Below are 12,438 nucleotides of genomic sequence, written 5' to 3'. Positions count from 1 at the left end.
AATGCCATGAATCGTATGTCTTGTTTGAGCTATTCAAGAAAAGCGTCACACCCGTTTACACCTGGAAGTTTTGTCAAAACACTATGAACCGTACACCATGTGCGGTGCTTACCACCAAGATGTGGTTGGCAATCCAATTGATGCGTCAAACCCAAATTCACCTGGAAATTAAGAATCCGAGAAGAAACAAGGATAATGAGTAGGGAATACACCCGTATACACCTGGAAGTTTGGAATCTGAGAAGGGACAAGAAGTAGGGAACAAAGAACAAGGAACAAGGAACAAGGAACAAGGAACAAGGAACAAGGAACAAGGAACAAGGAACAAGGAACAAGGAACAAGGAACAAGGAACAAGGAACAAGGAACAAGGAACAAGGAACAAGGAACAAGGAACAAGGAACAAGGAACAAGGAACAAGGAACAAGGAACAAGGAACAAGGAACAAGGAACAAGGAACAAGGAACAAGGAACAAGGAACAAGGAACAAGGAACAAGGAACAAGGAACAAGGAACAAGGAACAAGGAACAAGGAACAAGGAACAAGGAACAAGGAACTAGGAACAAGGAACAAGGAACAAGGAAGAACAAGGAACAAGTAGGAGACACACCCCGTTTACACCTGGAAGTTTTCGCCTGGAAGTTTTTGGTCCATTCTTCGATTTTATGTTCAAACTCAACTGGAGTCGGACTTTAGAGTCCAAAAAGGATCAAGGAACAAGGAGCACACCCCATTCACACCTGGAAGTTTACACCTGGAAGTTTTTGGTGCATTCTTCGATTTTAGAGCCCAGACTCCACTAAAGTCGGACTTTAGAGTCCGAAAAGGATCAAGGAACAAGAAAATCCCTTGTCAGTCACTCTTACCCTCTTATCAGCATCCCTAAATCCATCCACAAGCTCTGAAAATGACTTTGTATGCACAAAAATGCCACAAGTCATGACAATGGATATAACAAGTGGCGATGCCTGTGAATATTGATGAACTATATCCGGCAACAATGATCCACCTTCATAAAATTTGACAGCAATTGTCATGTAGCTCAGCATGTTGAGAATCATTACCAAAATCAGCATAGCTGCATATAAGCTGTTAAGGATGTAAAAAAATTTAAAATTTTTATGTTTTCGGTCCAAACAAAATGGAATAAATCCTAAAATATTTCCAATTAGCTTAATTGGCCTCAAAGTTGACAGGATGTCCTTGCTCATTATTCCGACTGACACATCAATTTGGGTTCCGACTAAATGTAAATGTAACTTATGACTGCACATTAATTTGAGTACAAATTTGTTTATTGATTTTTTTCTGACCAAAATTATTTATTTATTTGGAATTTTTTACTTTAATAGATTAAATTGTATCATTATGACGAGGAACTCGACCATCGATCCGAATGCCTGAAAAAGAGAAAAAAGGTAATTTTGGATTATAATAGTATGCAATACAAAGGTTCAAGGTTTAGTATTGTTCAAACTGAGTGCCGCGGTGTCATATTAGATTGAGAGAGAAAGAGAGGTTAGTCTTTGAGGAGAGGGGATGGGCATGGAGGAGATAAGATGAGCATTGGACGAGAGAAGATGGGATTTGGAGAAAGAGAAGGACAATGGGAGAGAGGCTAGGGGCATGAAAGAGAAGGAAGAGGCATGGGAGAGAGGTGGGAAGTGTTGAAAAGAGAAGAAAGACGTGGAGCGAGAGAGGAGGAGTATGGGAGAATGACAAGGGACATAAGAGACAGGTGAGGGGTTTGGGAGAGAGGGATGGTACATGAGGAAGTGGTGAGAGGCATAGGGGAGAGGAAAAGAGCATGGAGCTAGTGACAGGCTTGGGAGAGTGAGGAGGAGCATGGAAGAGAAGAAGAGATGGTCTTAGAGAGAGGTGAGAGCCATGGGAAAATTGGAAGGGGTATGAGAGAGAAGACGGGCATAGGAAAAAGGAGACGGACATGTGTCAAGAGAGAAAGAGAATTCGGAGAGGGTAAGGAAATGGAAAACCATTTTTATAGGACATGAGAGAGTGGAGAGAGTCTTCAATGAGAGGAAAAGCGCATAGAGGAGAGAAGAGGGTCATTGGACGACGCGAGATGGGCTTGTAAGAGTACTCAGGGGCAGGAAAAGTGCATGATGGAAAAGTGAGAAACCTTCCAGAGTAAATATGGACATAGGAGAGAGGAGAAAGCCTTCGAGAAAGGGGAAGGCATGGAACGAGCGATGGGTGATCGAATTTTTTACAATCACCATGATATGAGACATGATAAAGCCCGAACTAACCCTTACTTCTATAAAAATTGCAGAAAATTAGATAGAGGATTAGAAGTTGAGTAAAGTGCTCCAAAATTGGCAGAACTCCAATTTGGAGTCGAACTTTGAAGCCGGATTTTAGAGTCCTTTATGAAGTCCTGCCAACTCCGGACTTCTCAGCTTGAAATTCCCTAAAATCCATAACTTACAACACTCAACAATCTCCAGTTAAACTCGTACAATCCACAGCTAAACACAGGCTTCACATGACTAATTTGCAGTAAAAACAGTTTCAATTTCTTCCGAATTTTCACATCCATTTCACAGCACAGCTTAGTCCTTAACATCTTAGCAGTCCTATTTCCCTCATCGACAGTCAGCATACAGCAATAAACTCCCAAAATTATCCCAAAAAATGCATTTGGCAGCCAAATGCTGACCATTAAGCAGAATCCAATTTGTTGGATGGTCGCATTCGGTATGCTGAAGACTGAGATGAGCTCATAAATTGAAAAGACACCGGCACTGACATTGTAGCTGATTGCAATCATAATTGGTATTGAGAAGATTTGATTGACGGATGTGACTGTATGCTGGACATTAAGGTGCAATTTTGATAAATTTTTTAAAATTTTTAACGACTTTTTTCGTTGATATTTGGTGGAGGATGTCTGGAACTGAGGATTGATGCTTTTGGATGCATCTGGACCCAACAGCACTTCCTGGACAAAAATTTCATTAATTTTTTTATATCGATAATAAATTCCAAGAATAGACAGCATAAATATAGCCACAAATATCATCTGAGCATATAAGCAGCAGAAGCCAAAAAGTGTAATTAATTGTGAGCTCAGGCTCTGTACCTGAATGATGTCTATATCAGTAAAGAAGGGTATCATGAGGCTTAGTACAAGTGTTAGAACTACGAGGAATGTTGTGGCTGTAATGGCGATTCTGAGGCAGGTCCGATGAGTTGAGTAATTAATTTGGATGTTTGGTGACATTTTGTTGATCTAAAAATAAATATCCCCAAAAATAAATATCCCGACCAACGGGATATTTTTTAGTACTCCAAAAATCCCCAAAAATAAATATCCCGACCAACTTGATAATATTTTAGTACTCCAAAAATAAATATCCTGACCAACGGGATAATTTTTTAGTACTCCAAAAAATCCCCAAAAATAAATATCCCGACCAACGGGATAATTTTTTAGTACTCCAAAAATCCCCAAAAATAAATATCCCGACCAACGGGATAATTTTTTAGTACTCCAAAAATCCCCAAAAATAAATATCCCGACCAACGGGATAATTTTTTAGTACTCCAAATATCCCCAAAAATAAATATCCCGACCAACGGGATAATTTTTTAGTACTCTTGCATAACAGTTTTAGTACTCTTTTTAGAACAACATGCATAATAGTCACAGTCATTGGAAATGCTTGTACAATCTGATGAACAATTTCAGGCATCATTGAAGCTTCCTTAAACCATGTAATTGCCACCGTAAGATTGAAATATAATTCATAAAACATTAAAATTAGCAAAAATAACGAATAAATTCGATTTAAATTTAAAATTTTTTGATAATTTTCATGTTTTTTGCACAAACAAAATGGAATAAATCCAAATGTATTTCCAAAATATTTGACTGGTTTGAGGATGTCGAGAAGCTTATTTGACATTATTGATGACTGAGAATGTTGGAATAGACTGTATTGATGGTCGATATCGTTGTGTCTCATGGTTTATTGAGTTGTGTCATTATTCAATCATCAAAATTGATTTTACATTATAATTATTGGTAATATATCAGGGATGTAGTCAGAAATTTTAGTAGAAGCAAGAAGAGAGACCAAGAGAGACCAAGAGAGACCCAGAGAGACCAAGAGAGACCAAGAGAGACCAAGAGAGAGCAGGAGAGAGAAAGAGAGAGCAGGAGAGAGAAAAAAAGCAATAAAAATAATTAAATTAATGAAATTGGTTTTATTAATTTGAATAAATTAACTCTGACAAGTAATTACTGAATCATAATTGAGATATGACATCATAAAACTGTGTATCATGAGCCGCATGTCATGTGCCGTTTTGGTTGTGACATACCACTTTGATGTGACGTGGTTTGGATGTCATTGACCTAAGGGATCCCTCTGATATTCCTTAAGAGGTCTTAAGCATGTTTTTTCTTAAAAAATTGATTATTCCGTTTGACGTCACTTATGAACACCCCATCAACATCTGCTGACGTTTACTTAGCCAAGTCAAATTGTATCATTATGACAAGCGACTGCACAACAGCTCCAAAAGCCTGAAAAATTGAGTTTTAAATTAATAGTGGGTTGGCCGATTATTATAAAACACTGTTTGGGGAGGAGGGAGGTTTGTGGTAAGGCATCACGTAATAAGTGGACAGTCCCTTAAAATAGACAGCAATTACAAATTCAACTCACAATTCCCAACAATTGCCAATTAAACTCAAACAATCCACAACCAAAGACAGGCTTTGAATGACAAATTTGTAACAAAAACAGCTTCAGTCTCTTCCTGACTTTCTCATCGTCTTCCTGACACAAAATACGTCTCAAAATGCCAATCGTTCTTCTTCCTTCATTTGCCGCTGCCATACAGCATGCAACTTCAATTATACTCGCCAAAATGGCATCCGGCAGCCATGCACTGATCCACATACAGAATCCAATTTGTTGTGACGTCACATTCGGTCGTGTGGCTATTGACAACATCTCATAAATTGAAAAGACACCGCCACTAATTTTATAGCCAAATGACAGCATAATTGGAAATGAAAAGACATGCATGACAAGTGTTACTGTATCGAATAATTTAAGATGTATTGCAGCTAGTTGTGTCATGTTGGTTGTGTGATGTTCAGTCTCTAGTATCTTATTGATGACTTTATATCGGATGTAAATTCCAGCAATTATGATGAGAAATATAATGAAAAACATACTTTGTGAGAACATTAAGGAAAAGTCGATGATTTGGACTACTCTTGACATTATTGTGATTTCCATAGCTGTCTCTATGCTTAGTGAGAATTTGTTTTGAATTATTGCTCCTAATATCGTTGGTAGGCTGAAGTTGACAATTCCAAATAGACATAATGATTGGATGACTGTTCGATGTTTTGAATAGTTGATTCGGATGGTGCTGGATGTTGAGTGGATCTGGAAAAATTGGCAAAAATTCATCAAAATTTGGGAAATCTTCGTATATCTTCGTATATCTTCGTATATCTTCGTATATCTTCGTCTTTCTTCGTCTATCTTCGTCTATCTTCGTCCATCTTCTTTAATCTTCGTCAATCTTCGTGAGATTTCGTCTATCTTCGGTCTGTTCTCGGTCTGTCTTCGTCAATCTTCGTCTATTTTCGATCTGTCTTCGGTCTGTCTTCGGTCTATCTTCGTCTATCTTCATCTATCTTCGTCTATCTTCGTCTATCTTCGTCTATCTTCGTCTATCTTCGTCTATCTTCGTCTATCTTCGTCTATCTTCGTCTATCTTCGTGTATATTCAATCTTCGTCTATCTTCGTCTATCTTCGGTCTGTTCTCGGTCTGTCTTCGTCAATCTTCGTCTATTTTCGATCTGTCTTCGGTCTATCTTCGGTCTATCTTCGGTCTATCTTCGTCAATCTTCACAAAATTTCTCAAATATCTCCGACATTTCCTATCTTGCATGAACAAAAATTCCACCTTCGTCTGTGAAATTGACACAGATCTTCGCAAAAACTATCTTCAATCTACTTCATCTATCTTTCTATCTTCGTCTATCTAACGTCTATCATTCTCTATCTTCGTCTATCTTCGTAAATCTATCACTGATCTTCGTCTGTCTTCGTCAATCTTCGTCTATTTTCGATCTGTCTTCGGTCTATCTTCGGTCTATCTTCGGTCTATCTTCGGTCTATCTTCGGTCTATCTTCGGTCTATCTTCGTCTATCTTCGTCTATCTTCGTCTATCTTCGTCTATCTTCGTCTATCTTCGTGTATATTCAATCTTCGTCTATCTTCGTATATTTACCTTTTCATCAATTTCACAAAATTTCTCAAATATCTCCGACATTGCCCGTGCATGAACAAAAATTCCACCCGTCTGTGAAATTGACACAGAAGCAAAAACAATTTCAATCACTTCATGGATCTTTTTTGGCATTAACGATACATTCTCATATTCCTGCATTAGATAAAATATCACATGACCCAATGTCAGTGTCATAATTGTGATTAAAATTGCTGAATAAATGTAACTAAGAATTAGCAAATTTTTGTAGTTTTTATCATTTCTATTCAGACTTAATGGCAGGAATCCGAGTATATTTGCACAAATTTTTGATGCTTTAATTGTTGACAGAATTTGTGCTTCCATTTTGGAAGGAACTGCTAGTTTAAATGTTGAAAAATGAGTCGGAAAGTGATGACAGCAATTAAATTAATTAATTAATTAGTAAATTTCTGTGAATCAATACTATGGCTATTGTTAAGTTAGTCTACGCGACGTCATGGTCAATAGAACTTAATCAATCAATAGTCATTGACGTCATGGTTTGTGCAGAGTTGGGTCTTCGGTCTGTCTTCGTATGTCTTCGTGTGTCTTCGTGAGTCTTCGTGTGTCTTCGTCTGTCATCGGTTTGTCTTTGTGTGTCTTCGTGTGTCTTCGTATGTCTTCGTGAGTCTTCGTGTGTCTTCGTGAGTCTTCGTGTGTCTTCGATCTTTCTTCGGTCTGTCTTCGTCTGAACAGTCAAAAAATTGCAATAAAATTATAAAATTCCCAAAAATATTACACAATATTTTGCACAAAATATCTACAATTTTTTTGTTGGACATATGACATTGTTCCACAGCTACATACAGAACATTGTACAGCACAGCAAATGAATTCACTTATTTTTAAACTTCCGACGAAATAAGTTTTGTGTATTGATTGAAATTATGAATAACATTGGAATTGCTGTAATATTGTTTTACATTTGCTTTGTTAATTATTATGTAAGTTGTGGATTTATGATTCATATGTAAATTGGAAATTAGGGTTATATAGAGCTTGAAGTTGAGGGTGTGTCGAGCTGTGGTCGAGCTCTTATCGAGCTTTAGTCGAGCTAAATTCCAACTCTAGTCGAACTCTAATCGGGCTTTAGACGAGTCCTAACCGAGTTCTAATCGAGCTCTAATCGAATTCAAGTCGAGCAATAGTCGAGTTCTAGTCGAGCGTAAGTCGAGCTATAGTCGAGCGTAAGACAAACGTGAGTCGAGTATAAGTCGAGTGTAAATCGAGCTCTAGTCGAACTCTAGTGGAAATCTAATCGAACTTAATTCGAGCTATAGTTGAGCTTTAATCGAGCTCTAGTCGAGCGTAGGTCGAGCGTAAGTTAAGCGTAAGTTGAGCGCAAGTCAAGCGTAACTGAGCGCAATTCGAGCGTAAGTTGAGCTATAGTGGAGTTCTAGTAGAGCGTAAGTCGAGCTTAGGTCGAGCGTAAGTTGTGTTCTATTCGAGATCTAATCGAGCGTAATTCGAGCTCTACTGGAGCGTATGTCGAGTGCTAGCCGAGATGTATTCGAGTTCTAGTTTGATTGGGCGAGCGTTTGTCGAGCGTAAGGCGAGCGTGAGTCGAGCTCAAGTCTAGCTCAAGTCTAGCCTTAATCAAACTCTAATCAAGCTCTAATCGAGCTCAAATCGAACTACAGTCGAGCTACACTTAATTTTTTGTCGAGCTAGTCAAGCTCTAGTCAAGTCAAACTATATAAAATCCAATTTTTCTCATCCATTCCTCAAGATTGCCACAAAAGTCGACATATCAAATCCAACATCATGTCCATATGATCAAATTTTCGAACCCCAAAAGTCAACATGCTGCGATAATCTCAATAAAAGACGAACCGAATTTGCAACATGCTGTAAATATCCAATTCTTGTAATTTATCGTGACGATTATGAATATTGTGTTAAAAATTGTACAAATACAGCCACAAATGCACAACCAGAACGATGTTGTGTGATGCCATGCTGCTTCCATCGACTTGGTGTCCTGACAAATGATCCGACTAATATCAGCACAGATGGATTGATTAGTTCCTTTATGATGTCTGTCAATAATAATGAGACATGGAGGGATTCAGTCACGGATGTCGTTCAGTCATGCACAACAGCCATAAAATATCCACCAAATCCTAAAGATTATTACAATTATTGGGATTGTTATGAAAAAATTCCATATTATCTTTATGATATTGTCGATTGCTGTTATGACTACAACTAGTAAGTCCATGTCCATGTCCAATTTTTTATCAAATTTTATGTCCATTTTTGTTATTTTTCAGTTTAAGCTGTCCAAATTATCCATTTGACTATGAAAATTGCTATGAATCATATTATTATGTCTTTGATTGCTTACTTAATGGAACATCGGTGCTTTCAGCGGAATTGCCTAATCCACGAGGTGCTGAAGGGGCTGCCGACTATGAGGATGACAATGGAACAACGACATTTGATAATATTACTTTGGACAGTCAGACAAATTTTGCATTTTTTAAGTTTTAATGATGTTATTTTGTGATTAATAAAGAATGGATTTGTTCAGTAATTAGGTATGCTTGATATTGGTCTACCCTGCGCCTTTTTTCCTTCCCTTGTTCACCTTGTTCACTTCGTTACTCTTCGTTACTCTTCGTGTCTTCTTCGTGTCTTCTTCGTGTCTTCTTCGTGTCTTCTTCGTGTCTTCTTCGTGTCTTCTTCGTGTCTTCTTCGTGTCTTCTTCGTGTCTTCTTCGTGTCTTCTTCGTGTCTTCTTCGTGTCTTCTTCGTGTCTTCTTCGTGTCTTCTTCGTGTCTTCTTCGTGTCTTCTTCGTGTCTTCTTCGTGTCTTCTTCGTGTCTTCTTCGTGTCTTCTTCGTGTCTTCTTCGTGTCTTCTTCGTGTCTTCTTCGTGTCTTCTTCGTGTCTTCTTCGTGTCTTCTTCGTGTCTTCTTCGTGTCTTCTTCGTGTCTTCTTCGTGTCTTCTTCGTGTCTTCTTCTTTGTGCTCTTAGTTCTTCTTCGTCTCTTCTTCGTGTCTTCTTCGTGTCTTCTTCGTGTCTTCTTCGTGTCTTCTTCGTGTCTTCTTCGTGTCTTCTTCGTGTCTTCTTGGCGTCTTCTTTGTGTCTTCTTTGTGTCTTCTTCGTGTCTTCTTCGTGTCTTCTTCGTGTCTTCTTCGTGTCTTCTTCGTGTCTTCTTCGTGTCTTCTTTGTGTCTTCTTCGTGTCTACTTCGTGTCTTCTTCGTGTCTTCTTCGTGTCTTCTTCGTGTCTTCTTCGTGTCTTCTTCGTGTCTTCTTCGTGTCTTCTTCGTGTCTTCTTCGTGTCTTCTTCGTGTCTTATTCGTGTCTTATTCGTGTCTTCTTCGTGTCTTCTTCGTGTCTTCTTCGTGTCTTCTTCGTGTCTTCTTCGTGTCTTCTTCATGTCCTCTTCGTGTCTTCTTCGTTACTCTTCGTTACTCTTCGTGTCTACTTTGTGTCTTCTTCGTGTCTTCTTCGTGTCTTCTTCATGTCCTCTTCGTGTCTTCTTCGTTACTCTTCGTTACTCTTCGTGTCTACTTTGTGTCTTCTTCGTGTCCTCCCAAATTCCCAGCCCTCCCCTGAATACACCCCTAACTTGACATCCAAGTCAGTCATTCTTCACGTGTCACTAATTCATTTATCATTCACAAAATTTACATTAAAATGCTCTAAAACATTACAAATTTTTTTATTTAATTCCAAACAAATGTTAACAAGTTTCCTTTTATTGTTCAATGCAGTCATCCATGAAAGTCACAAGAATCCAATGTTTAATGAAATTTTTCAACAATTTCATCTATTTTGTCAATCAAATTTAAATTCAATTCCAATTCGTTCATCAACAAGACAAGAAATGGAGAAAATTGAGTTTTTAGTTGCTTTAATATTGGGTCTTGGACTGTCTGTGCATTTTATTGTGAGTATATCCATTGATGTTAGTCGGTTTTGATTGGAATTTTGGGTGAAATTTTGAAAAAAAGTTAAAAAAATTGTCAAAAAAGCTCAAAATTTGTCAAAAAGCTCAAAATTTATCAAAAAAGCTCAAAACTTAAGAAAAATGTTTTCAAAAAAGCTCAAAAATTCACGAAAAATTGTCAAAAAATTTTTCAAAAAAGCTCAGGAGGTTCAAAAATCTCAGAAGTTTTCAAAAAGCTCAAAAATTGTCAAAAATCTTAAAAGTTGTCAAATTTTCAAAAAGTTGTCAAAAAAAGCTCAAAAATTTTTAAAAAATTTTCAAATCTTCAAAAAGTGGTCAAAAAGCTCAAAAATAGTCAAAAAAAAAGTTTAATAATTTACACAAAAATTGTCAAAAAAAGCTCAAAAATTATGAAAAAACTGTCAAAAAAGCTCAAAAATTGTCAAATTTTCAAAAAGTTGTCAAAAAAGCTCAAAAAATGTCAAAAAAAGCTCAAAAATTTGTCAAAAAAAGCTCAAAATTTGTCAAAAAGCTCAAAATTTCACAAATAATTGTCAAAAAAAGCTCAAAATTTGTCAAATTTTCAAAAATTTGTCAAAAAAAGCTCAAAAATCATCAAATTTTTTCCCCACCCAGATCCACGGCCAAGACTACGGCAGCGAAGCCGAAAGCAGTTCAAATTCAACATCCCACAATTCATCAAGCAATGGATCCGATTATGGTGACTACTATGCCGACACAACAACCGAAGCACCCGACTATCCAACCCAATGTCCAATGAATCAATTCTCAACACAAAAGGAATTTGACGAGTGTTGTGCTGCAATGGATGCAAATCGTCGTAATTTTTCCGATTGTTGTGATTATCCACAATTGGTATTATGGCAATGGCAATATAATATGTGTATTAAGAATGTCCAAGCTAAAGGACAGCAACCAAGTCGTTGTAATGTGATGCCATGTTGTTATCAATATATGGGAACAATTGACTCGTCTGTAACAAAGACTGGAATTAAGGTTGCTGGATTAAAATATTCATTTTTGTTGTCGGTTAATAATAATACAAATTGGGTTAAGCCAATTAATGATTCCGTTGAAATTTGTAATAAATATTTACGTAAGACGGTACCAAGTAAGAAGAATGTGACTGCATATAAAGGATTTTGGGATTGTTATGAGACAATTCCACTTTATTTGTATGATATTATTGGATGTTCTTACGATTTTAATTAGTAAGTATTTTGGGTTGAATTGGGATTATGAGTGACCATATGACCATGTGATCATATGACCATGTGACCATATGTCCATATCACTATTTGATCATTTGGCCATATGACCATATGATTACATGAACTATATGACTACGTGTTATTATGACCTTATGACCATAAGATTACATGACCAAATGACAATATGTGACCATATAACTATGATTACAAGACTATACGACCACATGACCATATAGCCATAAAACCATATGACCATATGACAATATAACCATATGACATGTGACTTTATGGCCATATGACCATATGACCACATGACCAAATGACCATACGACCACATGACAACATGACCATATGACCACAAGAACACATGACAGCATCACCACACAACCCTTCTAATTATCAACTTTAATTTCTACAAAAATTTTCTTATTATTTTTTTCCTAATTTAGCATCTGGTGTCCAAAATCATTGTTCCATTCCGAGATCGATAGATGCGATATGACCAGACAATATGTCTACAACTGCTTACTTGGTGGCACATAAAATGTTTCAAAAATTAACAGATTTTTCTTGGGTTTCAAATTTTTAACACCTTTTTTGATATTTTATCTTAAAAAAATTCAAAAAATAATGAAATAAAGTTTTAATAAAGTGGAATTAATTTTGGTTTTATTTAGAAAGGGGTAAGGGAAGGGGTAGGGGGGAGGGGGGCATGAAGGGAGAGAGGCTTAGGAGGGGGAATAGAGGAATGGGAATGGAGCTGGAAGAGGGGAATGGGGGAACAGCAAAATAAGGGGAACAGAAGAAGATGGGAACGGAGGAACGGGAGGAACAGAAGAAGGGGAGGGGGTCCCAAACCCCCCTATGTCGTCAAGTCACTCAACAAAACTCATCCCACACCCCTGCACAATAGCTTCATTTTATGTAATCTAAAGTATGCACTTGACATTGAATATTCATAAATAAAGTAGCTGTAAACAGTTAAGTATCAGGTATCAATATTAG

At 37.2% G+C, this 12,438-nt stretch overlaps 2 protein-coding genes across 2 annotated transcripts; one reads left to right on the top strand and one right to left on the bottom strand.

The window, feature by feature from the left end:
• Positions 1-4,336: 4,336 nt before the first annotated feature.
• LOC139090682 (uncharacterized) lies at positions 4,337-6,833 on the bottom strand. The gene is made up of 3 exons (XM_070640486.1): positions 6,285-6,833; positions 4,695-5,429; positions 4,337-4,552 (listed from the first exon to the last, which is right to left on the bottom strand). Exons 1-3 carry the CDS (start codon positions 6,627-6,629, stop codon positions 4,493-4,495), a joined length of 1,140 nt encoding a protein of 379 aa, XP_070496587.1. The 5' UTR covers positions 6,630-6,833; the 3' UTR covers positions 4,337-4,492.
• A 3,251-nt stretch (positions 6,834-10,084) lies between these two features.
• Positions 10,085-12,090, top strand: LOC139090786 (uncharacterized). Its single transcript, XM_070640612.1, has 3 exons — positions 10,085-10,201; positions 10,838-11,433; positions 11,883-12,090. The coding sequence occupies exons 1-3, from the start codon at positions 10,139-10,141 to the stop codon at positions 11,974-11,976; spliced, it is 753 nt and encodes a 250-aa protein (XP_070496713.1). The 5' UTR covers positions 10,085-10,138; the 3' UTR covers positions 11,977-12,090.
• The last annotated feature ends 348 nt before the right edge of the window (positions 12,091-12,438 follow it).

This window comes from Chironomus tepperi, unplaced genomic scaffold (assembly GCF_022539635.2).
Source record: "Chironomus tepperi strain 1889 unplaced genomic scaffold, CSIRO-AGI_Ctep_v1 contig_13, whole genome shotgun sequence".
Lineage (NCBI taxonomy): Eukaryota > Metazoa > Arthropoda > Insecta > Diptera > Chironomidae > Chironomus > Chironomus tepperi.
Note: the sequence above shows the minus strand (reverse complement) of the source record. Positions and strands in the feature narration are given on the sequence as shown.

Excerpts from the sequence above, each read along its gene's own strand:
- LOC139090682 (XM_070640486.1), bottom strand. The coding sequence starts at position 6,629 with ATGGAAGCACAAATTCTGTCAACAATTAAAGCATCAAAAATTTGTGCA. Across the intron at positions 5,430-6,284 it reads TTTGTGAAATTGATGAAAAG|ATCCACTCAACATCCAGCAC; the intron begins GTAAATATACGA and ends CAATTTTTCCAG. Across the intron at positions 4,553-4,694 it reads ATTGGCAATTGTTGGGAATT|GCTTTTGGAGCTGTTGTGCA; the intron begins GTGAGTTGAATT and ends TCAATTTTTCAG.
- LOC139090786 (XM_070640612.1), top strand. The coding sequence starts at position 10,139 with ATGGAGAAAATTGAGTTTTTAGTTGCTTTAATATTGGGTCTTGGACTG. Across the intron at positions 10,202-10,837 it reads GACTGTCTGTGCATTTTATT|ATCCACGGCCAAGACTACGG; the intron begins GTGAGTATATCC and ends TTCCCCACCCAG. Across the intron at positions 11,434-11,882 it reads TGTTCTTACGATTTTAATTA|CATCTGGTGTCCAAAATCAT; the intron begins GTAAGTATTTTG and ends TTCCTAATTTAG.